Source organism: Zalophus californianus, chromosome 16 (genome assembly GCF_009762305.2).
Source record: "Zalophus californianus isolate mZalCal1 chromosome 16, mZalCal1.pri.v2, whole genome shotgun sequence".
Classification (NCBI taxonomy): Eukaryota; Metazoa; Chordata; class Mammalia; order Carnivora; family Otariidae; genus Zalophus; species Zalophus californianus.
In genome coordinates this window covers 35,376,845-35,404,448 of record NC_045610.1, presented here as the reverse complement: position 1 = coordinate 35,404,448, position 27,604 = coordinate 35,376,845, and the positions used below count along the sequence as shown (strand labels likewise).

The following is a 27,604-nucleotide window of genomic DNA, read 5'->3' as shown; positions in this document are numbered from 1 at the left end:
TGCTTTCTGAGCTCACTGAGGCCCTGACAGGTGCTGACAGCCCAAAGGAGAGGCTCAGTTGTATAAAGTAAATAGGATAATCAAAAGCTGCGGTTAATAGAGGATGACCTCCATCTAGCTGGCTCAGCAACTCCAAGGAGATGAAGCTCACTGCTGTGAACCGGGAGGAAAGGCACTGCACAAAATATGTCTCCAGGTGCCACTGACAGGCCATGGGCAGCAGCTGCAGGAGGGAGGCGGCTCAGGTCGGGAGGACATTCCCTGCTATTTTTCCTCCGGAGCATTGTGTCCCTAGGACCGTCCAGGAACTTGAACCCCCTGGGATTAGAAGTGCCGTGCTGCTTAGGAGGCCAAAACGAAAGAAGATGGGCTCAGTCCGTTAATATTTGATTTTAATAATACTCGTTATGTCTGAACAGTCGGCAATGCACAAAGAAAAAAGTCTTCAGTGAATGTTTACACACCGTGTGAACACATGCTTTAAATATGCAGTGGAGGAGGGGTGAATTCACAGTTAACAAAGCTAAAAAAAAAAGTCCTTGTTATAAATTACACAAAGCATATAAAAATATTTCTCTGAATGCATAGATTAAGACTTTAAACTCACCTACCATCAACTGTGCGGGCTCATCCCACCGCCAGATGCAGGAGTCAGTTGACTACAGAAGACTTGAGAAAGGAGAAGAGAGGCCCATGGAGGGCTCAGCCCTCCCCTGAGATGCCCAGCCCCTCCCTCGCCCGAGCGTCCGCTCCAACCTCCACCTATAACTTCCGTCTCTAAGCCGGGGGCGGGGGCAGGGGAATGCCCTGGAGCGACTCCTCCATAGGCCACCTCCGGGCTGGGGACCTCCACTGCCTCTGAGTCTCTAATTGATCTAGATGGCTAGAAGAGTTTTTACCCCAGTGATTTAGACAAAAATTAATACTGGACTTACTTCCTCCGGGATACAACTAGCCTTCGTGTTATCAGTAAATTGTAACTTTTCCCAAAGGGAAGGAAAAAAGGTTAGTAGGTCTAGGTAAACTAGCTTCTGATTGGTTGAAACATAGGGAGGTTTCCTTTCAAGCACTTCAGAGAAGGGATAATAAGTAACCTTTACTCAGTGATGCAAACACTGTACAAGGATGAGTAAGTCACCATCAATAACTGGTGGGAGACGGTTAAGTCACCAAACGGAGTGACCCCATGAAGCTGGCCTTGAAAACACCTCAACCTCAGCTCAGCACCAAGCAGCAGCAGGAGACCATTAGCTCAGCACAACACTCTCTTCCACTGACAGCTTCTGCATGTTCTCGCTCAGTCGTCGCAGTGTTCCAATAAAATTAACACAGTTAGGAAGTTCAGTTTCTTTGGAAACTATAGGCACTATGGGGAAAAAGCTTCTTAAGACAGCAGGGACGCTCTTCAACAGCCAGCTTCAAACCCCTGCCCTCCTGTTTGTCTAAGTGTGCTCGTTCTTATTTCTAAAGTTACGCTGTTTGTCTCAACAAGACAGTGGCTCTTTGAACATTAATGACACGGAAGGAAAGGAAAAGAATTCTTGAATGCGCTCTTTAAAAACATTTGTATGCCATGCTCAAGAGTTTAATCAGTGTCTTCCAGAACAAAGCCTGGGAAACTCACAACTGGCTTTGTTAAGTGGACTGGTGGTGGTAGTCGGGGAGCCCTAGGATCAAACAATTTGTTTATACAAAAAGCAACAGATTTCAGAGTTGTGTAAAAATCCTAATAATTTCAAAATAACCCTTATCTTTGATACAAAAATAAAGATGCTAACTCCTTTAGCTCAGTTTCCCACGATAACCTTTAAAATAGCAACAGATTCGGTTTCAAAAATTGCTTTTCATTTCTAGTGGGAAATGAAAGTGGAGAACACGGGCCGGCAATGTTTGTGCTCTTCTCAGACGGTGCAATTAAACATGGAGAGGACAGGAATCGCTTCGGAGATTTAAAAAGTGTGGAAAAAAAAAAAAGCAAGAAAACAAAAAAAAAGCGTTGCTCTTTTGGAAGGCATCAGAGAGCCCTCTAGTGGCCACAGAGTTAATGCAGCAATGACTGTCCAGGCAATGGCGGACTAGAGACAGAAGCAGGCTTGGGGGCTCACAAAAGAGAAAGGGGGGAGGAGGGGCAGCTCTTTTGGTTAACAGCATACTTACAACTAGGTAACTGTATTCTTAAATACTTTGAACCTGAGTAACATTTATAAATATGGTATGTGAAACCTCACAGCCACTAGTCACACTAAAATTCTTTTGCCCAGTACCTGTGCTTTCCCCAATTTCCTCTGTCACCAGCTCCTGCTTCAGGAGAGGTGGGGGGGGGGGGCGGGAGCAGGCGACACCAAGAGAGCATGTCCGCCCTGCAGGTGCACCACCCGCAGGAGTGGCTGCAAACAGGCTCCGCACTCTCCGCGTCTGCTTGGACAGCTCACTGACATGGGGCACACGAACACAGAACGGCCGGCTTCTGCCTCTCCAGACCACTTCTCAGCTGTTCACAGCTTCAAGCAATAGGTTTATTGTGCACCAAGAGGCTTGGAAGAGTGGCACCGCTGCTGGGGGGGGGGGGGGGGGTCAGGGGCTTCCTACCTTGGCAGAACGATGTTAGTGTATACTACACGGTGGCGCCCAAGGCATTTCGATCCATGGCTTGTCCTTGGCCCAGAGGGGATGCGCACTGTCACAACACTCAGCAATAAAAGTCCCTGCTGCATTAGTAAGTCAGTTTGGAAGCTCTCCTGTTGTAGCAAGGTCTTTCAGTCAGTGTGGATGCAGCATTTCTGAACAGAAAATTGTTCTCACTTATCATTAGAACCAGTTCCAGCTCCTGGAAGTCTTGGAGTCGAGCAACGTCTTTGTCCTAAAACAAAACAGATCGAATGCATTAAGGGAAGTAACTTGTCTCTATATGTTTGGTGTGTTGTGTCCATACCAGTATCTCAGCTCATTTTAAGGCAAGGAAGAAAAAGGAGGAGGAGAAGCAGGAGGAGGAGGAAGAGAGGAGGAAGACCCCGGTGGCAGGCTGTCGGAGTGACAGTGCAGGGCAGTCCCCCGGGGCGTGAGCGGGGTTGGCACAGAGGCGGAAGGAAGCCCTTAACAGCAGCTGCTCCAGGATGAGCACCCCCTGAAGCGAGAGGCTACTCAGATCCATTCTCCCCAGGTGCCCTGAGAAGCCACGGATGCTGGGAGGACCACACACGTATCCATGCGGATTTGCCCTATCATTTAACCTGGTTCTTAACACAGGCCGTATCTGATACTACACTGACGTGATCCTTACATATCACTACACAAACAACCAAAAATAGGTACATGTGACTGGTAATTCAGAACATTCTCTCTGGTATCCTACAAATTTCAAAAATGTCATGTCCCTGTAGACGCAGTAGAGGGAAGAAAGCTCAATGACAATGTCTGGAAAACCACCCTTTGCTCCTTTTTCTAGTCTCTTTTCGGTTCTCTACTATGACTCATACAGCCAAGGAGAAAGCTGCGTATTTTCCAAATGCAAAAAGCCGCCAACCACTCATGCTTAGCCGACCTTTCTTACCTTTCTCACCAGAGTATTGGGTAACTTTCTGATCTTCTCCACTTGATCTGGATCCACACCCAGCTCACAGCAACTCACTCTGAGCAATTCTTGATAGGTGAGCTCCTGTCGGTCCAGTTCAATCTCGATGAAATCATTTTCTCGAAGAGATGGGTTCTGAATCCTCACCTTGAGTACCAGCTCTAGAAATAAAGAGGGAGAAACGTTAATGGATGGGGCCTGCACCGGCAGCCGATGTAATTTAAGATCTTTTCCAGAAGACCGGTCTACATAATCATGCCCTGTGCCAAAGGCCTGCACGGTCCTCCCCGCCCCCAAGAAAACCCGCCCTGTCAGCAGCGTTAGCTCAGCCCCACTGCTGGCCCTGCTGACACTTTCCTGCACTGTCTTCCCTACATCGAAGACGGGGGTTCACAAAGTAAAAGGGAGGTGTGTCGGGAGAGACAACCATCCAGTGTGCAGAAGGACGATTTACTTCTGCTGCTGGAGCTGAGGAGGTCAAGGTATATGAGCGGGTTTGGGTATCAAACCACACACGAGCAGGGCAGGGGAAGAGAGATGAAAGGAAGGCACAGGCAAGGTATGGGATGGGTGTGACTCCAAAAGGACTTAATAACTGTGAATCTATGAATCGAAAGGTATCTGTGAATGATGAAATTCCTTGTAATAAACACAGTGCGACAGCAGAAAGATAAGCTACTAAGAAAAAAAGACAGTCTAACTGTGATCTGAACGCAGTATACCTCAGCACGGGAGGAGTCTGGGCTTTGGGCGTAAATAACCGCTATTATTCAAGGGTCTGGGATCTGAGCCGTCTGCCCCTAAATTCTGAGCCTGGCTGCCAAGATGGCCCACGCCAAGCACCGATGTGGGTTTGGGGGTTCTGCTTTGCTCCTTACATATGAATCCTTCATGGCACTCCAAGGCCAAGGTTATCAGCACCTAAATATATTTTTCCTGGCTCTGTCCTCCATGCAGACCTAGAAGGTATGACACAGCTGGAGTCTTAAGTGTACGCAGTGTCCACAGCCCTGTGTCTGACCACCACTCTCCGCCAGAAAGAACCAGGAGAACTTGGAGAAACGGCTGCCTCCGGGGCTGGGGCCGGGAACATTACACTGGGAGCCTGGACCTTCTTGCAGCCCCAGAAAGTAAGGACACGCTCCAAGAATGATGGGACATGTCCAAGTGACACGAGAACTGGCTTGAAGGGGCTCCTCTGGACTGGTGTAATTTGAACATCAAGATGATGACAGTAATGAATTATAACCTAATGTAAAGAATCTACGAATTCATACTGATATAAAGTATGGAGGAGAAGGGAAGGTCCTTCTTTACAGCAGAATAGCAACTAGTATGTAGAGAAAGGTGGGGGATCACATTCTACACGATACCTGGCCTGGACTCTTCAAAACTATTGAGGTCCAAAATGATAAGAGAAAGGCTGAGGAACCTTCCGGGTGAAAGGAAAACGGAAACATAGGATAACCAAACGCGACGGGTGACCCCGGGCGGGGGGGCGGGGGGGCATGGGAGCAGGGTAGAAGGAGCGCACAGAGCTGCAGAGGGTACCAGGGAGATAACTGACAACATCTAAATATGGCCCGGATTAGAAAATGGTATTATAGTAAGGTTCCATTTCCTAAACGTGATCACTGGACTGTGGTTATGTAAGAGACCATCCTTGTTCTTGGAAAATACACACTTAACTATTTCAAAAGGGCAGAAGGTAAAAATTCGTGAATCTGAGTAAAGACAGCTCCTTATACTAGTCTGGCAAAATTTCCCTAAGTCTGTGATTAGAGTCTCAATACACACATAAAGCCTGCGCGCCCACCCTACCCCTCTCCGCACCCCCCATCGCACCCCTCCACGCCCCCACAACCAGGAAGGGCATCACTTGACCCCTGGACACAGGTTGCCCTGCAGTGGCAGCTGCTTCCCACTGCAGGCTTACCTTGCATATTAAATGGAAATGCCCCCGTGAAGAAGAACGGCTGGAATGCTGGCGTTGGTCCTGCATATGTCCCATTTTGAGGCTCCAGAGACACTGGTGGCTTGGGCGGGACAGAAGAGAGCAGTGAGCGGCTCTGACTCACTGGCGGCTGACAGACAGGACCTGGTTTTGTGCTTTCTGGTGTTCGGAGAATGGCAGAGGGGGCAGACACGTCCCGGTTCTGAACCAATGCCAAAGAGGTGTGGTCCCGTGGAAAGGCCCCAGCCAGGGGAGGCTCCTCCGTAGGGAGCAAGGGAGGAGAGCCATCCGCAGGGGGCGATGCCGGAGGTGTGGAGGGGCCCCCGTTCTGTAGCTGGCCTGGATCCTCTGCCGCAGGGGTGTAGATGAAAGGGAAGGCTGGGTTGGCCAAATAGTTGGGAACAAAGGGCAGTTCTGACTCCTTCTTCAGCTGGGGGAGGCTGTCGGCACCATCATCTTCTTCCACTTACAAAGAAGAAAACGAATAACATTTACACAGCCCTTTAAAAATCACCAGGAAGAGAGTGTCTTGTGAAAGCTAGTGTCCTTTGGTATGTGACATATTTTGTTCAGTGTTCACTGCCTCTTCCAATCAGAAGAGCAAAGAGCGTTTCATTAGGTTTATGATCACCATTTTTATCACCTTAAATTTTACAGATTAAAAAAATAAAACCTGGGGGCGCCTGGGTGGCTCAGGTGGTTAAGAGTCTGCCTTCAGCTCAGGTCATGATCCCAGGGTCCTGGGATGGAGCCCCATGTCTGGCTCCTGGCTCAGCGGAGAGCCTGCTTCTCCCTCTCCCTCTGCCTCTCTCCTGCTCATGCTCTCTCTATCTCTTTGTCTCAAATGAATAAATAAAATCTTAAAAAAAAAATAAAAATAAATAAATAATAAATTTTAAAAAATAAAACCTGATAATGCCGACTTGTCTGGAAACCACGTGGAATTACTATCTTGGCACAGTAATATTACCTTTGCTTTTAAAAACAGATTTGTGGTTTGACTGACATCAAGAATGTGGCCAATAACCCCACAAGTCTCAATTTAGTTTGACAAAATCAAAGGTTGCCCCCAAACACAGACTCACCTCCCATGATCTTCCTGATTTCCCTCCTTGATGTCAATTGCACTGGCATTTCTCCTTTTGTCGTAAGAATTTCTTTGTCAGCTCCTGATTGTAATAAGTAAGAGACCACCTGACCATGATTGCGCTTACATGCCCAGTGTAAACAGGTCCTGTCCCAAGAAAAGGAAAAAAGAGTGAGTTAAAAGAGGAGAGGTAGTTTGGGATTTCAAATTCCACATGCTAATCAAGAAATATATGCAAGCCCATTAAGAGTTCAGCTAGATGGGGCACCTGGGTGGCTCAGTCGTTAAGCGTCTGACTTCGGCTCAGGTCATGATCCCAGGGTCCTGGGACCGAGCCTGCATCGGGCTCCCTGCTCAGCGAGAAGCCTGCTTCTCCCTCTCCCACTCCCCCTGCTTGTGTTCCCTCTTTCTCTGTGTCTCTGTCAAATAAATAAATAAAATCTTAAAAAAAAAAAAAAAAAGTTCAGCCTAGAACAAGGAAGCCAGGCTGGCAACCTCAACTTTCCTTTTCAGAAAGCAGGTGATCAAAATGTTTAGTATGCTTGAAATTTATTTCTAAATTTCATTATGGGCCCTTGGGAAAAACCAATTTATTCTAGGGGCTTTCATTTCAATGTCTTCCACGAAGCTGGCTGGCTGGCTAACTCTAATGGTACTGCTGAGTGGTCTTCCATCAGTAATGCTCATTAGATTGTCCCAGTCTCTTTAAAATGTTTTTATAGTGCCACATTCCTTTTCAGGGGTAATGGCAACTTGCTTCATATGCACTAAATGACACATGAAGATTAAATATTATCAGGCTAATAATCATCTACAGCTCTGCTGCTAAAATTATTATTGCTATAGATATTCCCAGCTGAATCTCAGCTGCTCCCTCTTTTCCTTTTCCTTCCTTCTCACACACACACACACACACACACACACACACACACACACACACACACACGGTTTTGAATTTCCATTTCTTAAAAAGTTGGCTTCTCTAGTTCTCTCCATAAGGCTCATCTGCTTAAACGTACAGCGCTGCACACTTTAATTCCTAAGGCACTTTAAAAATGTACACCAACGACCAAAATTTTCAAGAACAAACTCTTCTAACATATTAGACTCATTTAAGTAAAACTGATTATTTACCATTGTACATATAGAAGAGGATTATGCATACTCTGAAGGGTTATTATTTTAACACTGCATAGAAATATAATTAGCATGCTGGTTAAAAACTCCATCTTAACAGAAATGAAAGGATTCAGAGTAACTAAATTCATCCCCAGTTGCCAAAGCTGACTGATATTAAAGAAGGAAAATATTTTTTCCTCTCCGTTCTGAAATGTCCTCAATCACCAATTCTCTAATGGAACAGAGGTAAATATCTTCAGAGCTTATAGCCAAATACAATATGGTAAAGAACAGAACAATATGTTCAGTACTGAGGGGTAGGTCACTAACCTGGAAGTGTAACTATCCAGAAAGTTCCTTTGGTTCAAGGGAGACGTTGCTTTGCCCTGGCCTCCTAAATATTTCTGACTTACAGAAAGCGAGCTTGTCTGGCTGGCTGGGAGCCACTCCACTGATATTTCAGAGTGATATCCTGCACTATTATTCATTAGAATTAGATTATCTGGGTACTTTTAAGATACTCTCTATGAAGAAAAGATTGTCAATTTGGGAGAAATAAGGAAGAGGCTCGATCTCGGCTCCTGAAACATAAGCTCATGAAGATAAGGAAGTGTCTGCTTGGACATACAGGTACTTAATCACCAAACAAATGAACCAAGAACAAGGTGAACATTGCTCAGAGTGGAAGGATCCAACACATCCTTGATTGTGGGCAAATTGCAGCTGAGTGTGTGTGTGTGTGTGTGTGTGTGTGTGTGTATCTATGGCACAGGCTTGAAAAGTGAATAATTATAATGATAAGCAAGCATTCAAAAATGAATGGAGCATGATGAGAAAAATATGTTCCCTTTTGGAAATAAAGTACTCACTTGCTGGTAGTAAATCACTTGTTCATGACAAGCTTGAGACTGAAGAAGCTAATTTACTGCCAGTGGGTCTGAGACACTCCGGGAAAACCAACTAGCTAAAGCATCACCATGTAATGTGGGGTTAAGTCAACATGGCATGGTCCCCACAACCCCGTGCCCTGAGTGATAATCATTTACAGCCCAGACCTGTGTGGCTCTGGACAGCCATAACTCAGCCAGGGAGTATTTTCAACTTCTTCACAAGCCATTATACTTGTTCCTTAAAGCCAAGGGGTATGCACATGCTTGAATTACAATTGATGTGGGAACTCTATCTCTGAACTTCAACTCTTTAGGCTTTAAATTTGCAGTGAGAATATCTGGTTAGTCCGGGGAAGTATTTCAGACCAGAAGCACTGGCCATCATTCATCCGTGCTGAAATTGTAGTTATTGAGCAACTACAAATTGAAAGCAGTAATCATTCTGCTTTTCTATGCTAGAGACTACGTTTCTTGAGGGTAAGATTTATATCCATTACCCAGCACACTGCTTAATAAGAAGAAAACAATAGTTAACACAGATATAATGCTTTTTACATGGGGGGACACTGTTCTAAAGTCTTCTCGTGTATTAACTCATTCGATCTCTGAACAACCCATGAGTTAAGTGCTGTTATCAACATTCCCCCCATTTTCCAGAAAAGGAAATAGAGGCAGTCAGCAAATAAATGAGCCAAACAGTACCCTAGGTGGTGGTGAAGCGTTACAGGGATGATAAAACAAGGGAAGGGACTAGGGAGTGCCAGAGGCAGGGGAGGGGCAAGGTGCCATTTTAAATCGAGGGCCCAGGAGAGGGTCACCGAGGTGGCATCTACGCTAATACCTGAAGGAGGCGAGGGAGCAAAAGCACAAATTACTTAATCTTACTGGGCCTCAGTTTCCTCATCTGTAAAATGGAGAGAAGAACATCGATGTTCTGGAGTAGACTTGGAAGAAAAAACACAAAGGCCTTGCATCAGGGCCGTGCCTGGTGTTTCAGGAAAAGCCAGCAGGCCAGGGGAGCAAGGGGGCAAATCCAGAGATGAGGCATAGAGGTAAGGAGAGAGGACGGTGCAGACAGGAAGTAGAAACTCTAGGACCACAGGCTTTTACTCAGAGTGGGATGGTGGCCATCAGAGTGTTCTGAGCAGAGTGAAACGATCCGACTTACGACTTACTTTTTACAACAGGATCCCTTTGGCTGCTGCGCCGAGAAAAGACTGCAGGGTATTAAGGATGGAAGCAAGGAGACGAGCTGGGGGGCTGCAGCGAGAATCCGGGCAACAGGATGATGGTGGCTGGGTACCAGAGGTGTAGAGGTAGAGCTACTGAGAAGTGGTCCGATTCTGACCACAGCTGTAGGTAAAGTCGGCAGAATTAGCCGACTGGCCGGATGTGGAATATGAGGGAAAGACAGGAGGCAAGGAGGGCACCAAGAGTTCTGGCCTGAGCACCTCAGACGCCAAGCTGAGTAGGACTCAGAGGAGCAGGCCTGGGGGATGAGGGGAGATCAGGAATGCAACCTTGAACCTCCAACATGAGGTGCCTAATAGACAGCCTCCCTGATTGATGAGCAGCCTCTTCATGTTGCTTCAGATTCAACTACTATAGACCGAGCCTACTTTGGGGCAGGCATCATAGTTAGGAAAGTAGGGTCTGGAGTCAGATGCTGGCTTCCTTTCTAGTAAATTCTATGACCTTGGGGAAAATTACTTAATCTGGCTGGGCCTCAGTTTCCTCATCTGTAAAACAGAGAGAGGAACATCGACGTTCTGGAGTAGTTGTGAAGGAGATAATGAGGCAAAGCTCTTAGAGCCTTGTTTATGTCACGAACTCAGTAAATGTTAGCGATTCATACTATGCTTCATATCCTTCAGTGGTCACAACACTCTTTTTAAACAACTGGAAAATGAAGTGACTCAGGCAAGGTGGTATTAGCTAAAGCAGGAAGGGAGAAGAACCTGCGGGAAAGGCCAGGCTCCTTCTTCTACACAACACTGCCTCCCACTGCCAAAACAGTGAGTCCCAGCTTGTGGAACCACAGAGAAGGTACACACAGAACAGGAAGCTTGTTTGCAAACACTTTTAAAGGAAAAACAAAACAGAAAGGCAGTAGCTACTGTTTCCTGGCCTTCTGGACAGCTATCCAGGCTGTTTCCTTTAGGAGACAGATAACTTTGCGGGGGAGTCAGAAAACCACTGGGGTTGTGGTCCCAGCTATCATATTAATAGCTGTGTGACCTAGGGTTAGTCTGTGGTTGGACCCATCCATCTCCAATGTCCCTCTCAGTTCCAAAATGTATGATTCCATTTTAAAAAATAAAATCTTTCCAAGCTCACTTTAAGTCTAAGCTAGCAAAACAGGCGGGTTAAGCATTCCTTGGATCAAATAAAAATTTAAATGTAAGTGTGAAGAGGACAGAATAACACCACATTCGGGAACTTGACACTAAAGATTTGACCAGCACATGCTAAAATGAGACTCCCTATTTAATTGGGAAGGGCTCAGTCTGCTGGCAGACATCTAGAGTCTTGATTCAAATTCTATATTTAAGATTGTAATAAAAAAACATGGGGCGCCTGGGTGGCTCAGTCGTCAAGCGTCTGCCTTTGGCTCCGGTCATGATCCCAGGGTCCTGGGATCGAGCCCCGCTTGGCAGGAAGCCTGCTTCTCCCTCTCCCACTCCCCCTGCTTGTGTTCCCTCTCTCGCTGTGTCTCTCTGTCAAATAAATAAATAAAATCTTTTAAAAAAAGTAAATGAATAAAGCAAAAACACTCCATGGGATAAACGAGTAAGTCTTCCCTCAACAGGCAGCCGTAGGCAGCAGCAAATCACTGGGGCAGTGAGACAACAGACAGAATAGTGATGCGAGTGATTTTTTTTCCCCCGGTCTTGGGAAATTGCTAATTTATAAGATTCGTATTTGCTCGGTTGCTTATGCTTTTTGCTCTGCACAGGTGTGTTCTCCAAAAGCTCCTAGGGCAAAATAATTCAACACTCTAACTGGGGTGAGCTCCATACGAGCTTGCGTGATCAATTCGTAGCCGCCAGGGTTCCGGCCCCAGCGGAGCCAGGGTAGGGGGTGCGGGGCTCGGCGGGGCGGGAGGGGGGCCAGGGCTCGGGTGGGCGCTGCCCCGGGAGGCCCACGTGGGCGGGGATTGGGGCAGGCCGCGCTCCCGACTGCACGGCGCAGAGGGGGGTGGGGGGGGCCCGGGCTGGCCTGGCGAGCGCTAGGCCTCCGAGGCCCCGGCGCCGGGCCACGCCTTGGCGGGCGTCCGCGGGCAGCGCCGGGCCTCGGTCGCGGGCGCCCGCCCCGCGCCCCGGGCCCCGGCCGGCTGCTCTGACCGAGGCCTCCCCCGCTCCCCACTTACCAGCCGTTGACCTCATTTTGGGAGTTCACATCCACCCCGCTCTCCACCAGTTTCTGCACCTCCCGAATGTCCCCCAAGGCCGCGGCCTCCCGCAGCCTCTCCTGCTGCTCCTTCTGCTCTAGGAGAGCGCTCATCTTCCCCTCGGGCCCAGGCCCCCGCCCGGCCTGCCCCGCCCGCCCCGCCCCGGGCCCGTCAGCGCCGCCGCCGCCGCGGCCCGCTCCCCGCCATGGGGAGAGCGCGGGGCTCGCCCGGCCTGCTCGCGCCCGGCCCGGGGCTGCTGCTTCCGCCCGCCGCCGCCCGCCGCTCCCCGGCTGCGCCCGGCCGCAGGCCCCAGCCTCCGCCCCGGCCGCGCCTCCCGCGGGCCGACTCCGGGGGACCCTATTCGGAGTGACAACCCTGACCCAGATATTTTCCGTTCCTACCCTCGGCCCGGGCGCCCGGCTGGCTGTTTATGTAACTGCCGCACGACGTGATCCGCGGTGATTCACGGACTATTTTTAGACCTCCCCGCCCGGCGGCTTCAGGGGAGGAGGGCAGACACATGCAAAGAGAAGAAAGCATAGCTGAGAGCCAGAAAAGCCTTATCCTCTGGCGCAGGCTGTTTACCAGGCCTCAAAAATAATTGGTGTTTCTTCACCACCACCACCCAAGTCTGTTTGGCTCTTTTTCCTTATCTGAGCCAACGCTTGCCCAGCAGGGTGGGGGAGACGGGCTGAAAACGATCCTACTATTATATGCCCATAATTGCAGAGGTAGATTGCGCTGTTCTTTCTTCTTTCGACAGTGCTTGGGACCATCCGGTTCGCATATTTATTTCAATCGCTGTTGTTTTACATCTCATTTTAGAGATTTCTTGGCTTTCAGGGAAAATATTTATATTGTGCCTGGAGTCTCTAAACTGTAATTTATTACTGCTTATAAATCATGATTACTCTTCATGAAGGCCATGCAAGGATAAAAGAGAGCAAGGAAGAACACCACAGAGGCTGTGGCGCTATCTTGGCCCTGATGCTAGGATCTCTGGGGAGAGCTATGGTGTGTATGTGCACAGCATTTTGCCTGACTCCTGCCTGATCAACCTAACCAGGCTCAGAGCCTGGGTTGGCACTGGTTTACTACCCAGGGGGAGAAAAACAGAATACTGTTTTGCTGAGCCCAGGTGTCTCCGAGAGATCTTCCAAAGTGGCACAGGATGGAACCTTGCAGATGGGGTCAGGAGGATTAAGGAAATAACCCTGGGGTGGAAAGGAGGAAGGCCTGAACAAAGAGAGGAGATGAAATAGGAAGGGACAAATGTAGGCATGGGGTTTTCACTTCCCTCTCTGGGGGCTTGCCCAGGGTCTGCACAGCAAGCATTTTTCTTGCTACTGTTTAAGAAATACCCATGTCTGTTTGTTTATTATGACGCAGTAATTCACACAGTACTCAGTGCACACCGGGTGGTGCTGAATATAAACTGCTCACTTCAATTGACCCCAAGGCAAATTGGAACTCAGCTTGAGCTTACATTTTTATGTGTCCCCGATTTAAATTTTAATTCTCAGATCCAGCATGATACTCCATCCGAAGCTGACTTGCACAGCACTGGAATTGGGTCCTTTAACATACTTTGAGTGACATGGGAGTAGGTAGTGGCCTCTTTTTTTAAAAAGCAGTTCTAGGGGCGCCTGGGTGGCCCAGTTGGTTAAGCATCTGCCTTCTGCTCGGGTCATGATCCCAGTGTCCTGGGATCAGCCCCGTATCAGGCTCCCTGCTCAGTGGGGAGTCTGCTTCTCCTCCCTCTGCCACTCTTCCTGCTCATTCTCTCTCTCACTCTCTCGCTCAAATAAGTAAATAAAATCTTTTTTAAAAAATAAAAATAAATAAAAAAGCATTTTTAAAACAATTGGTAGTGTCTGTGAATCCTTCCTTAAAAGGATTATAGCATGTGCCCTGCAATAACTCTTAAATCAGTGGATCTTATTATCTTCTTAAACTCAACCTCTGCTCATCTTTGACTCCAATCTTCTTGTTATCCTCACATTAAAAAGAAGGAAAGAAAGAAAGAGAAAAGAAAAGAAAAAAGAAAAAACTTTCTCCACAAACAAAACCTCTAACCCTGGCCATAACTGAATGCGATCTGATGGCTATTCTTTTACCTCTCTTTGTTTATACTTTGTTTTGTCTCTAACTCACTGAGTGTATTAAGCGTGCATTGTTTGCCAGGCACTATTCTAGTCACTGAAGGTATTGCTGCAAACAAATCAAGAGTCCCCGATTTCAAAGAACACAGTCTGGCAGGGGAGAGGAGACAAACAATAGAATGTGCTAAGTATTACAATAGAAGCAGTAGGGCACATGGCACAGTGTTTGTGAGCATGAAGATTAAAAGCAGACTGCATGGATTTGCATCCCAGCTTTTGCCACTCATATAATCTTAGATGAGTTACTTAACCTTTCTGTGCCTCAAATTCTCAAATTCTGCATCCGCAAAATGGAGGTGATAATAATAGCACCTACTCTGCAGGATTGTTCTACCGATTGGATGAATGTGTAAAGTCTGGACATTGGAAAGGCTCAGGAGATCCTAGGTATGTGATGGCAAAGTCGAGTCAAGAAAGAGCCCCTGAGGGCACCTGGGTGGCTCAGTTGGTTAAGCGACTGCTTTCGGCTCAGGTCATGATCCTGGAGTCCAAGGATCAAGTGCTGCATCGCAGCGGGCTCCCTGCTCAGCAGGGCGTTTGCTTCTCCCTCTGACCCTCCCGCTCTCTCACGCTTGCTCTTCCTCTCGCTCTCAAATAAATAAATAAAATCTTTAAAAAAAAAAAAAAAAAGGAAGAGCCCCTGATAGAATGGGAAGGCAGCGGTGGTCAGGAAAGGAAAACACCCAGGTTTCTGGCTGGGGAGATAATGGTGCCATTTACTGGGATTTAAGTCAAAGAAGGAAGAAAAGATTGCAGGTATGGCGATGAATTGACTTTTGAATCTGCTGAGTTGAGCCTTCTGAAGATCTTTAATTACTGTTTCTACCAACATTTATTCACTGCCAGGCACTACCCTAAGGGCCATACCCGGATTATCTCATTTAATTCTCACGACAACCCCATAAGGTAGAACCATCATTACTATCTGAGGCACAGAGAGGTAACTTGCCCAACACCATACAGCTTAATTAGTGATAGAGCAAGGCTTTGAACTAGAGCAGTTTTACTACAGAGCCTGTGCTTTCTTTTCTGATTTTCGTGTAAGTAGAGATGCCCATAAAGAGTTGTGTCAATGGGTGTGGCATTTAGAAAGGAGTTCTGGGCTGGTGATTGGGATTTGGTAGTCGTCAGTAAGAGGTGCTAGCTGCAGTCATGGGAATAGCAGGGAAAGCCCCAACAGAGTGTTGAGTGCTGAGAGAAGCCAGTCAGATACAGAACCCTAAAGAACACCCAACGTTTTAACGATGGACAGAAGAGAAATCCACAAATGAGACTGAAGAGAAGCAGCTGGAACAGTAGAAGGAAAAGCAAGGAATGGGAAAATTTGGAGAAAAGAGCATGACCCACAGGGTCAAATGCTGTAGAAAGGGCAAGAAAGGACTGAAAAGTGTGGAATGGATTTAGCCACAGGTGGTGGTGCTGGTGACCTTGGAGAAGGAAGTGGCAGTGGACCCATAGGGATGGTAGCCAGGCTGTCATGGGGTTAGGAGTGAAGAGAAACTACCTCCTACATATTATATACTGTGTGGGAATCTGGGAATACAGGGATGAATAAGAGATGGCATATGACCGAAAAGAACTTTCATTTTATTTATTTATTTATTTATTTATTTATTTATTTTTAAAGATTGTATTTATTGAGAGAGAGCACACGTGAGAAAGAAAGCGCAAGAGAGAGAACAAGAGCGGTTGCGGGGGGGGGGGGTGTTGCAGAGGGAAAGGGAGAAGCAGACTCTCCGCTGAGCAAGGAGCCGGACACAGGGCTTGATCCCAGGACCCAGGGATCATGACCTGAGCCGAAGGCAGATGCTCAATCAAGTGAGCCACCCAGGCGCCCCAAGAACTTTCATTTTAAAGGTAAAGATTCATATTTGCAATATTGTGTGACCACTCCCAAAATATGCAAGTTTGTTTAAGGTAAAATCGTGGCACAGAAAGAGGGTGATCAGTTGTGTGTGGCAGGTGGACGGTGAGGGTCCAGGCTGGCTTCATAGAGCTGATGATGCTTGGGCCGTGAGCTGAGAAAGATGGGGGTGGTAGTTGCTGGTCGTTGCTGAAGAGCATCCCAAGCCTGGAGTAGTGGAACATAGTGTAATGTGGTGGGAAACGGGCTTAGAGGGTGTGGGGGACCAGTAGCAGACAAAGTTAGGCAGGTCAGATCATGGGTGACCTTGTGGCTTTTGAATTTTAGGGTGGGGGTGATGGGGAGCCATTGAAGGATTTCAAACAGGAAAGAGACACGACCGTATTTACATTTATCAAGATGACTGAGGCAGCATGCAGATGGAGGACGGAGTCATGGGGACCACGCTGGAAACTGGGAAGCAGTTAGGAGATCCATAATAACTATGGTTTCTTTTCTATATTAGCTCGGTAGAGCTGCCATAACGAAATACCACAGATTAGGTGGTTTAAACAACAGAAATTTATTTTCTTATAGTTCTGGAAGTGAAAAGTCCAAGATCAAGGTATCAGCAGGTTTGGCTTCTCCTGAGGCCTCTCTCTTTGGCTTGCAGATGGCTGTCTTCCCTGTGTGTGTGTGCCTCCCTACTGTCTGTGTGTCCAAATCTCCTTTTCTTTATAAGGACACCAGTTATATCAGATTGCCCACCCCTCCATCCCCCAACAGCCTCATTCCAACTTAATCATCACTTTTTTTTTCAAGTAGGCTCTACACCCAGTTTAAGACTTGAGAGATCAAGATCTGAGCTGAGATCAAAGAGTTGGATGCTTAACCAACTGAGCCACCCAGGTAATTAATCACCTCTTTAAAGGCCCTATCTCCAAATATAGGCACATTCTGAGATACTGGGGATTAGAATTTCAACATATGAATTTGACAGGGGAGGGGACACAATTCAGTCCATTAATACTTTCCATTAGTGACATGTATGGAACAGGGTCTGGAGACTGCTGGCTGCTAAGATTAAGTCGCTTCTCTTCTCATCATTAGGAAACAACCAATTCATATAATCTGTAGAAGGTAACGGTAAACTGGACATTGTGATGTTAATAAAGACTACTTTTATTTCTGAGTCTCTGACGTCCAGCAGAGTCTGAAGCAGATGATACTGGTGCTTGTTGAATTAATGTAGGAGAGATGAATGAATCCATTATCTGTACTTGTAATGCACATGGAATTTTGTCTGCCCTTAGAGTCTAGGGAAAGGAGAGTTGTAGCATAAGACTTACTGAGGGTGTGACTGGGTAAGATCCAAAGGCATTTAGTATTTTCATTTCATGTTATTGTTCCTTTTTTTTTTTTTTTGGTCTTCTATTGATCAGGAGTTCCCTGGGAAAAGGGTCTTCTACAACTGTCTTAGCATTCCCAGCCACTAATCCAGTTCTTGGCACAGAGCACAGATCCTGGAATGGAGCACATATACCCGTTTGTGGAATGAATGAGGGAATTAGATTTAAAAGTTTTAGCGAGTAGAAGCTGTAACTTTGCATTCAGGTTTTATAAGAACTCTTTGCAGTTCAAGATGTGTAAGTTTTCTCTCTTTTTGGTGATAGTGGCACTGGTGAACCTTCAAAAAGTGCTTCATTGAGCAGAGTAGTCATCAGCTGAGAACTCTTTCATCTCACTGCTACATCTACAAACTGATGTCTTTTTTTCTTTCTTGTTTCAGTAGAGAAAGGTCCTTTCTTGTAGCAAAGGCCAATAGCTACAAATATGCCCTGAAGCCTATACCACCATTACCATCTTCTCCTTTTTCTTTTTAAAAAAGTAATTAAAAAAATAAATAAAATAAAAAAGTAATAAAGCTTGGGGCACCTGGATGGCTCAGTCGGTTAAGTGTCTGCCTTCGGCTCAGCTCATGATCTCGGGGTCCTGGGATCGAGCCCCAAGTCGGGTTCCCTGCTCTGCCAGGAATCTGCTTCTCCTTCTCCCTCTGCCCCTTCCCCTGATCGCCTGCTCTTACTCTCTCTCTCAAATAAATCTTAAATAATAATAATAATAAAGTTTGACTACCTACCCTACATTCTCCTACAAACGGACCTTGAGAGCTTGTTTGGAGGTTCTAGCGGGAGAACACAGCTACTCGTATAACCTTGACCGAAGCAAGGTCCTCCTCTATCAGGGAAGGTCGTCCTCTTTGACCAAGTGCATAACTTGGGGGGTGGGGAGAGGGATGCACATGGAGTGGTGAGGGTGAGGGGGGTAGGGGACACTCGCCTAGCCAGCCAGATCAACTAAATCAACCCTGGCGATCAATGCGGTGACAGATGTCACAGACAGAGCACCCTCACATCCTTCTTCTTTTTTAAATTTGAAGATCTCATCAGCTTTATTAAATGATTCGTGAATTGGGCAGCATCCCATCTAGCAGACAGAGAGGATCTACTACCACCTTTTTATTTTTTTAACGATTTTATTTATTTATTTGACAGAGAGAGAACACAAGCAGGGGGCAGTGGGAGAGGGAGAAGCAGGCTTCCCGACGAGCAGGGAGCCTGATGTAGGGCTCGATCCCAGGACCCTGAGATCATGACCTGAGCCGAAGGCAGACACTTAATGATTGAGCCACCCAGGAGCCCCATCTACTACCACCTTCTTAAGAACTTACAACTTTTGGGGCCCCTGGCTGCCTCAGTTGGCAAAGCATGTGACTCTCGATCTCAGGGTTGCGAGTTCAAGCCCCACACCGGGTGTAGAGATTATTTAAATAAAAATAAAACTTAAAAAAAAAAAGAACTTACAACTTTTATCTTCCACCTCTTCCTCGGACGTTAAACATATCCTAATTTCCCATTTTAAAAAAGCCTCCCTTAACCCATACCTCCTTTTCCCCCGTATCATGATAATAGCTAATGATTAATGGAACTTAAAATGTGTTGGGTCTGTTCTACATGTCTTGCATTGTACCAATCCATTTAACCTTCACAATAACATCCTGTGGGTAGGGGACCGTGAAAAAAAAATTCAACTAGTAAATTTAAAGATCTAATTGGCTGTATGACAAGAATTCATGAATGGGGCAGCATCCCATCCAGCAAGTAGACAGGAGCTCTGAGGAGCTGTACAAAATGGAAGGATTTTATAGGTAGAAGGCCCTTGGGACAAGGAAGGTAAGCGTGCACTGTTTCAAGCAAGGTTACCTTCCCACAGGGTAAGACAGGGGTCTTACCATGCAGCTCACTAGAGCTGATCAGGAAATTCCAGATTTATTGGTTTAAATTCTACTCCTGAGATAGGCTAAAACTGCAATTAGGTTACATATTAAGTCTTAGGTTAATTTATCAACAGTGACTCCAATGTGGGGCCTATTATTTCTTTTTAACAGGACCGTTATCATGAATCCCATTTTTCGGATGGGGTAAAGAAGGCACCGAGTTGGGGCGCCTGGGTGGCTCAGTTGGTTAAGCGACTGCCTCCGGCTCAGGTCATGATCCTGGAGTCCCAGGATCGAGTCCCGCATCGGGCTCCCTGCTCGGCAGGGAGTCTGCTTCTCCCTCTGACCTTCTCCCCTCTCATGCTCTCTCTCTCTCTCTCTCATTCTCTCTCTCAAATAAATAAATAAAATCTTAAAAAAAAAAAAAAAAGAAGGCACCGAGCGGCAGAGCCGGGGATTACCAAACCAGGTTGATCTGGCTTTAGAGTCCATACCCTTAATTGTGATGGAGAACTTTACCACAATTTATATTGATACATTTCATTTCTTTAGTGACTGTCTCCCTCAATAATCCTCAGGGTCTCGGGGAGCAAAGACTTAGCTTCAAACTTCAAGGGCTTACCAGGCACACGGTAAATACTCAGTTGTTGAATAGATGAATAATTTTTAAAAAATTCGACTAATTCGAATAATTAAAAAAAAAAATCTCCTCACTCTGCCTGACCTTGTAGAAACCATGTTCTCTCTCTCCCTGCTTGACTTCCCACCCAGTGAATCAGGGGAATTGGGGTGGGAGGACCGGCGGGTAGAAAAGGAGGCGAGCGCAAATGACTAGGAACAGGGAGGGGGTCGGAACACAAAATTGGGAGTGCAGATCTTCAGCTTCCTCCACTGGAAGATGGTACCGACTGCACCGCGTGGTGCGGAGTTACGCTACCCCCTTCTTCATTTCGGAGAGGAGTCCAAGCTTCAACACGAAGGCTCCCAGTGAAAGAGCTCGGGAAAGACCGGTGCCTGGGCAGGAAAGCGTGCAGCGTTACCGACCCGCGTGCCCATCGGTTCCGTCAAGCTCAGAGTAGGGCGGGGCCGCCCGACGCTGGCTGGATCCGAGCCCAGCCTCGGCAGGCTCCGCCCCCGGGCCGGCGGAAGCCGGCTCTTCCTCACCTCCCAGACCTGGGCGTGTCTCCCCGGGCGCACGCGCGCGCACGGCATGATGGGAAGGCGCCCGCGCGGCGGCCATTTTGTCTTGTCGGCTCCTCTTTAGAGGAGGCTTTTCGGCCTGCGAGTGGGCCGAAGGGGTTGGCGACTGTGTCGCCGGCGTTTTCTTTGGCGGGTGCCAGGGCTGGTGGCAGCAGCAGCCCGAGAAAAGCACCATGATTTCGGCCGCGCAATTGTTGGATGAGTTAATGGGCCGGGACCGAAACCTCGCCCCGGACGAGAAGCGCAGCAACGTGCGGTGGGACCACGAGAGCGTAAGTCCCGCGGGCCTTGGGTCTGTGCCCGGGTGCCGTGGGGGAGGGGAGCGGCGCGGGCTGGGCCCCATCCGGCCCGCGGCGCGATTTGGGGCGCGGGCCGCGTCAGGGTCGAGTGTCTGATTCTGTGGCGGGAGGGAGGAGCCCGCCCGGGTCCGGGGATGAGGGATTTGTTTTTGTTGTTGTAGTATCGAGTAAGTCTGAGAGGGCCCTTGGCCGAATTGAAAAGCACCTTAATAAGGCAGGGAAACGCGGGAAAGGATTTTATTACATCTAGAGGCTTTGGAGTTTTCACCTCATTATGAGATAGGGAAAAAGGCAAATTTTTCCGTTATTTGGGTTGAGCGTCGTATTTAGACTGAAATTTCTGGCCAGGGTTAGTGGTAAAAATCGTGGCACTGTATTACTTCAAGAATGGTTCAATTTCGACGCTTATATGAGGAAATAAAATTTTAAGAGGTCATAACTTGGTAGGATTTCCCGTGATGATTTACAGATATGTTTGATAGCAGTACGTTTTAGTAAGCCCTTCATGTAGATGGTTGTCAGGGTTTTTTTCTTTCACAAAAGACTTTGATAAGAGTACAGGTATCTTGATGAGCACTGAGAAACGTATAGAATTGTTGAATCATATTGTACACCTGAAACTAATAAAACACTGTTGATTATACCTGAATAAAACAAAACTCATTTGGTCCTTTTTACCTTATGCGTAAGGGTAAATACAACCCCAGTTTCACAGATGAGACTTGAGAGGCTACCCAAGGTCTCTTGGCAAGTTAAGTGGCGAAACTAAACCTAATCTTTGTAGTCCTGGTCACTTTCCACAATCCTATCAAACTGACTCTGCAGATACTAGTGTTATTTCAAGTGTTTTGAACATGCAGTGTTATGTTAGGTCTTAACCTGAAGAACAGATGTAGATTTTAATTTTACTTAGCTTGCAGTTATAACCAAACAACATGATAATTTAAAGGCAGTTACTAATCAAAATAGGTATAGTTGAACAAATAACGCTTTCTAAAAAAGTTAGTTGCGCTTTTTTTTTTTAAGGTAGGCTTTGGTCAGAGTAAAATTTCTCTTTTGCAATGCAGGAAAATAAGCATGTTCTAGATGAGTCCTTTCGGTATCTTAACAAGTAAGTGGAAAGCTGTATTGGGGTGTTGCTTTATTCCAAAGTAGTATGAAGGGTTATGGTAGAATTTATTGTGTGGGGTCAGATTCACACATTTGTCATTGACCTCAAGAGAGGGGAAGCTTTTTGAAAGCCTTGTCTCTTCTTTCTCTTCTCTTCTAGACATTGCGGTTTTTCCCCTGCTTGTTAAATAGGAAGCTGAGTAACTTGGTCGCTTGTTTTGACCCTCTTTCTTTCTAGGCATTTGTCATAGTGAAGTCAGTTTTTCTTAAACTACTTAAGAATCTTTCCGTCTTGCCTTGCAAAAAAAACACAAAAAACATTACGATTTAGTTGATGTGCAAATAGGACATTTTGGACATAATGTATTTTGGATTAAAGAGAAAATTGCTTTTCATTGCCTGCTTATCAACTGGAGCAGTCTACTGCCTCCTTGTTTTTGAACACGTGTTGTGAAGAAACTTTGTTTTCCTGGTGCTGGTATATTGCCACATTGCTTTCTATACCATGGGCTTATAGTTAGCAATGGGGCTCTGGGAATTGCAACTTAGGTTTTATGTCATCTCAGCTATAATCTTTCACTTACAGTGTTTCTCATTGATTTAAACTCTCGGTGCTTGTCACCAGGATTCTTTATGCCTTTAATGACAGATTGCACTTCATTCGGAATCCAGGGATTTGAAAAAGTCAGTTACTGGTATTTCAGATTCATATGGGGGGGGGGGGAAGGTTGGTGTTGACCTGGAACAAAGCACATGGCCTCTTCTACTAAATAAGAGTGAATTACTCTGGGGTAAAATAAAGCTGTGGAAGCTCACGGCATCACTTCCGGGTTATTTGCATATTCTTATGCTGTTGGTTGTTAGTGGTAAAATCCTGGAAAAAATGGACAGCCCCAGCATGTACTCTGAGGGTTCCAGGATCACTGCAACCTGATATTTCAAAATATTTTTACATTCCCATTCTATCTGGAAAATTTTCTTTGCTACCTTTGCACTAGATGGGAAAAGCTATTTCAGCCGGGTGGGGTTCTTTTGTTTAACAATTGAAATGGAAACTTTACCTTAATGGTAAAGGTAGTTTTTGGATGTCTGTATCTGACAGACCTGTGGAATTTGTTTTAAATGCAGATTTCTGTACTTCCCCCGAAGAGATTCTGATCTGTAGGTCTGAGGGAAAGCCCCAGAAATCTGGGTTTTCTTTAAATGGCCTCTTACAAATTGTAAAGCTTGTGAACTATAGCTTCTTGACCCACCTGATTAGTCGGGTTTTTAATTGTGAACCAGTAGCACTTGAAGCTCCTTTTTAAGTGAAGGATGCATTGGTGATGTAAATTATCGACCTTTCCTTTGTTTTTAGTGGTGTATGTGTAACCACTATCCCGGTTGAATCTTGGAAAGTGCCTTACTGAGGTTTTACAGCATTTCCAACTTCTTTGTAGATTGCTATCTCAATCTGAGAGAAAGTAGTTTTCAGCTAAAGTCAAATTAGTTTTAATACCATTCCAAGCATTCATTCATATATCCTACTGCCTCGTTTATTAATATTTTACATTTCCTTGAGGTTAGTATTTTTGCATTAAGCAGTTTGTTTGCTCTGCTCTGTTAATTCTAAACAACTACCAGAGACGAGGAAAGCATATGATTTGCGACTGCCTAGCATGAGCACCTTTCATTTAGTGTGCACATGGGGAGATTTCAGTCTTTGCTAGAGATGGCATGAATAGCTTTCTAATTATCTGAAAAGATTGTAGGGGATCTCCCCTCCCCATTGATTAATTATTTAAGAGAAGGGGGAGGGGCAGAGGGGGAGAGAAGAAAATCTTAAGCAGGTTCTAGAACTCCCAGCATGGAGCACAGCACAGAGCTCCATCTCAGAACCCTAAGATCATGGCCTGAGCTAAAATCAAGAGTCGGACCCTTAACCGACTGAGCCACCCAGCCGCCCCCTATTTTTTAAATTTTTTTTGTAGGGGATTTTAAGCTTTGGTCTAGAGTTTTCATTATCTTTTGTATACTATAACAGGAACTTTATATTTCCAAATTGAGATTTTTACGTTGTAGATCTGAACCCAGAAGTGAAATTACTTAACTGTTGGCCTAACTCTGATTCTAATAATACCCAAAATGGGATTTCTTTGATCATTTATCAAGTTCAGGTATGCCCCCTGTTCAGTGAATGTTTAATAATTTATGGAGGGAATTGAACTAAATGCTCTTTTCTAAAATCTTCAGAATGTTAACAAATATTTTCATTGACACTGAAAGCTGTTTGGAAAAGAAAAGTTAAAATCACATTTTTATTTGTGAACTTTGGAAACAAAAATTAGTACTTATAGTGCATGATATCTAAGTATTTTACTGGATAGTTTTAGTTCAGTGTCACCAAAATGTTTTTTCTGTCAGAAATGTAGGCATTTCCGGTCCTACTCTGTAGTACGTGCTAAATGTTGGGCTTCTCCAAATTGGCAGCAGTCTGTGTGTTGTATGTGCACATAACTGCTGTTTGCTTCTTCCCAAAACATATACAGAAATAGAGTGAATTCTCTACATAAGAGGTAATGCAACATTACCAACACGTTGCCAGTATTACTGCTTCTATGTTTCCTATCCTTTCTTTTATTTTGAAGTAATTCTATCATTTAAGCTTTAAATACATCATTATATATCTTTAAAATATAAGGACTTCAAGAAGGCATAACCACAATATTACCATCACATTGAAAATACTAAGGTATTTCTTTAGTATTTGTTTGCTTTGGGAAAAATGTGTATCATTAGAGTTGATTTCTTCACAGAGGGAGAAACTTTTAGTAATAGTGCTTCATTGTTTTATGAAATATGCTTAATTTTCTCATCATTTCTCTCTTTTTTTTTAAGATTTATTTATTTATTTTGGGGGGAGGGAGAGAGAGTCTTAATCAGACTCCGTGCTGAGCCTGTCGCGGGGCTCCATCTCACGACCCTGAGATCACCACCTGAGTGGGAGCCAAGAGTCGGCTGCTTAACGGACTACACCATCCAGGTGCCCCAATTTTCTCATCATTTCTTAGTTGTAACTTGGGGAAATTTCCTGTATTCATTTATTCAACAAAAATGTAGCACCGTAATAGTGTGGATATGGCACGTGGCCTGAGAGAACCATCAGTCTGGTGGCAGATGTAAAGGAGTAAACGTGCTTTTGTAACACAATTTGGTACGTGCCACAGTAGGAAATGTATAGGGTCTAGAAAAGCACACGTGAGAGGAGCATCTAATAACCTAGACTGGGGTACTTGGGAAAGGCCTCTTAAAGTGGCCCTTAAATACTGGGACCTGAAGGATTAGTAGGAATTGGCCTGAGGGAATGGGAGAGAAGACATGTTACTAGGGGTTGGAGAAAATCTTAGGCCTGAAAAATTGTGAATAATCTTAGAGCTGGAGCCCTTGTTTGTTTTTGTTGGGGAAGGGGACATGTGGATAGGTGGGCAGGAATCTGGTTTTGAATGGTTTTTATAAACCTTGTTAAAAGTTGGGACTAGGGATGCCTGGGTGGCTCAGTCCATTAAGCACCTGCCTTTGGCTCAGGTCATGATCCCAGAGTCCTGGGATCAAGTCCCAGGTCGGGCGCCTTGCTCAGCGGGGAGGCCTGCTTCTCCCCCTTGCCTGCCACTCCCTCTGCTTGTGCTTTCTCGCTCTCTCGGTCTGACAAACAAAATCTTAAAAAAAGAAAGAAAAGTTGGGACTAAAATTACATTGGGAAACAATTCTAAGCAGATCGAATATCAGATTGTTGCCAACATGATGAATTTTAAATGCGAGTATTTAGATGACCAGAAATAGAAATTGAATAAATACATTCTTTTTATGATTTGTTTATAAAATGGAACATGTTACCTCATGGAACCAAAAATGTATCCAAGGTTGTTAGTAACTTAGAAAACCAAAAAAACTCATAGTTGTCTGTAAAGACGTTTATATGTCCTTTAATGATTTGAGGGCTTTACTATCTGTAAATAATAACTAGCTGGCCTGACTGTTGGGGTGAGAAACAACTAGGAATACACTGACTTAGGGAAAGCAGTTTAACAAATAATGCAGATGGCTTTGAAAATATTTGATTAGCTCAAGGGGGAATTCTCTTAACTGATTCGAGTGGGTGTAGAAAGACAAAAATCAGTAAGGTATTCTTAATGTACTTTTGTGATCAGAAATGATCTAAATCAATGACCAGAATTGACTGTGCCTTGAAGGAGCGAATACTGAATGCTAAAAAAAAAAAAAAAAAAAAAAAAAAAAAAAAAAAAAAAGGACTGTTTTTGTTAAGGTGGAAGTCTCAGCATATTTTGAGTTACATGCTTGCTAAAGTCTCCCAGTGTGTGTTGTCTTCTTTGCATTAAATATTTCTTTCCCTTAAAGATTGATTCCATTAATATATTGGGATTGATTTTACTATTTTATGTTTTCCCTCTGAGTTTAGCACCATTAAAATTATTTTTTTTTTTACCAAAAGAGACATGCTTCCTATAAAAAATTAAAATTTAACTTAGAAATAATGAAAGTCTGTGCTTGCCTCCCCTCCCCATTGCCAAATCCCTCTAGAAAATTTAAAAATTGGTATGTTTCTGAGCCTTTTTCCTAATATCTTACAGACATATACACATACACAAGTGAAAGTTATAGATAGCTTAATGTAATATTACATAATGTGTAAATACATATTTAACAACTTTCATTTCTGTTGTGGCATCTTTCCTTGGATACATGTAAATCTACCTTAGTTGGGGTGCCTGGCTGGCTCATTTGGTAGAGCATGTGACTCTTGATCTCGGGTTGTGAGTTCGAGCCCCACGTTGGGTATAGAGATTACTTTAAAATAAAAAAAAAAAAATGTAAGGGTGCCTGGATCGCTCAGCCAGTTAAGCATCTGCCTTCAACTCAGGTCATAATCCCAGGGTCCTGGAATGAAGCCCCACATCAGGCTCCCTGCTCAGTGGGGAGTCTGCTGCTCCCTCTGCCCCTCTCCCTCCTTGTGCTCTCTCACGTGCTGGCTTTCTCAAATAAAATCTTAAAAAAATTTTTTTTAAATAAAAAATCTTAAAAAAAAAATAAAGGGGCGTTTGGGTGGCTCAGACAGTTAAGCATCTGCCTTCAGTGTGGGTCATGATCCCAGGGTCCTGCTCCACGTCGAGCTCCCTGATCAGCAGGGAGCCTGCTTCTCTCTCCTCCTTTGCCCCCACCCCCCACTTGTGCCCCCACATTCTCTCAAATAAATCTTTTAAAAAATAAAAGATAGGGGCGCCTGGGTGGCTCAGTTGGTTAAGCGACTGCCTTCGGCTCAGGTCATGATCCTGGAGTCCCAGGATCGAGTCCCGCATTGGGCTCCCTGCTCAGCGGGGAGTCTGCTTCTCCCTCTGACCTTCCCCCCTCTCATGTGCTCGCTCGCTCTCATTCTCTCAAATAAATAAATAAAATCTTTTTAAAAAAATAAAATAAAAAATAAAAATAAATCTACCTTAATTTTTTTTAACTTTTTGTTCTGTAGTGGGTATATAGATTATATCTAATTCTTTTCCCATTACCAGCCAAGCTGCAGTGAACATTCTAGTACACAAAGCTGGGTCACTTGTAGGATGGGTTCCTAGAAGGATAATGGCTAAGGTGAATGCACGTTTTACATTTTGATGATGCTGCCAAATTGTCTCACAGCCCTCTAGGATTGTTTGGA

The 27,604-nt window shown here is 45.3% G+C and overlaps 2 protein-coding genes across 10 annotated transcripts in view; one reads left to right on the top strand and one right to left on the bottom strand.

Annotated features, from left to right (window-relative positions):
* Nucleotides 1-375: 375 nt before the first annotated feature.
* Nucleotides 376-12,205, bottom strand: ANKRD40 (ankyrin repeat domain 40). Of its 3 annotated transcripts, none has more exons than XM_027626615.2 (6): nucleotides 11,992-12,130; nucleotides 9,797-9,974; nucleotides 6,611-6,759; nucleotides 5,508-5,876; nucleotides 3,551-3,732; nucleotides 376-2,860 (listed from the first exon to the last, which is right to left on the bottom strand). In XM_027626615.2, the coding sequence occupies exons 1-6, from the start codon at nucleotides 12,005-12,007 to the stop codon at nucleotides 2,714-2,716; spliced, it is 1,041 nt and encodes a 346-aa protein (XP_027482416.1). In that variant the 5' UTR covers nucleotides 12,008-12,130; the 3' UTR covers nucleotides 376-2,713. The 3 variants fall into 3 exon arrangements, with proteins under 3 accessions (XP_027482416.1, XP_027482413.1, XP_027482415.1); XM_027626612.2 differs by having other exon boundaries at nucleotides 5,508-5,990; nucleotides 11,992-12,123; XM_027626614.2 differs by lacking the exon at nucleotides 9,797-9,974 and having other exon boundaries at nucleotides 5,508-5,990; nucleotides 11,992-12,205.
* An 8,308-nt stretch (nucleotides 12,206-20,513) lies between these two features.
* The window catches only part of LUC7L3 (LUC7 like 3 pre-mRNA splicing factor), a 30,656-nt gene continuing 23,565 nt past the window's right edge, over nucleotides 20,514-27,604 (top strand). For 4 of the 7 annotated variants that reach the window (XR_003525208.2, XR_003525207.2, XR_004819685.1 and 1 more), the window contains exon 1: nucleotides 20,518-20,763. Coding sequence is in view for 1 of the 7 variants with exons in the window: in XM_027625351.2 (XP_027481152.1) it covers nucleotides 20,665-20,763 (99 nt within the window). In the remaining 6 variants the exon portion in view is untranslated. Of the gene's footprint in view, nucleotides 20,764-27,604 lie in introns of all 7 variants that reach the window. The other 3 variants (XR_003525209.2, XM_027625353.2, XM_027625354.1) reach the window with 3 other exon arrangements.

Coding starts and splice junctions, on each gene's coding strand:
- ANKRD40 (XM_027626612.2), bottom strand. Junction 5,991..6,610: donor AATCAGGAAGATCATGGGAG/GTGAGTCTGTGT, acceptor CTTCTTTGTAAG/TGGAAGAAGATGATGGTGCC. Junction 2,861..3,550: donor CCAATACTCTGGTGAGAAAG/GTAAGAAAGGTC, acceptor GTTTTGTTTTAG/GACAAAGACGTTGCTCGACT.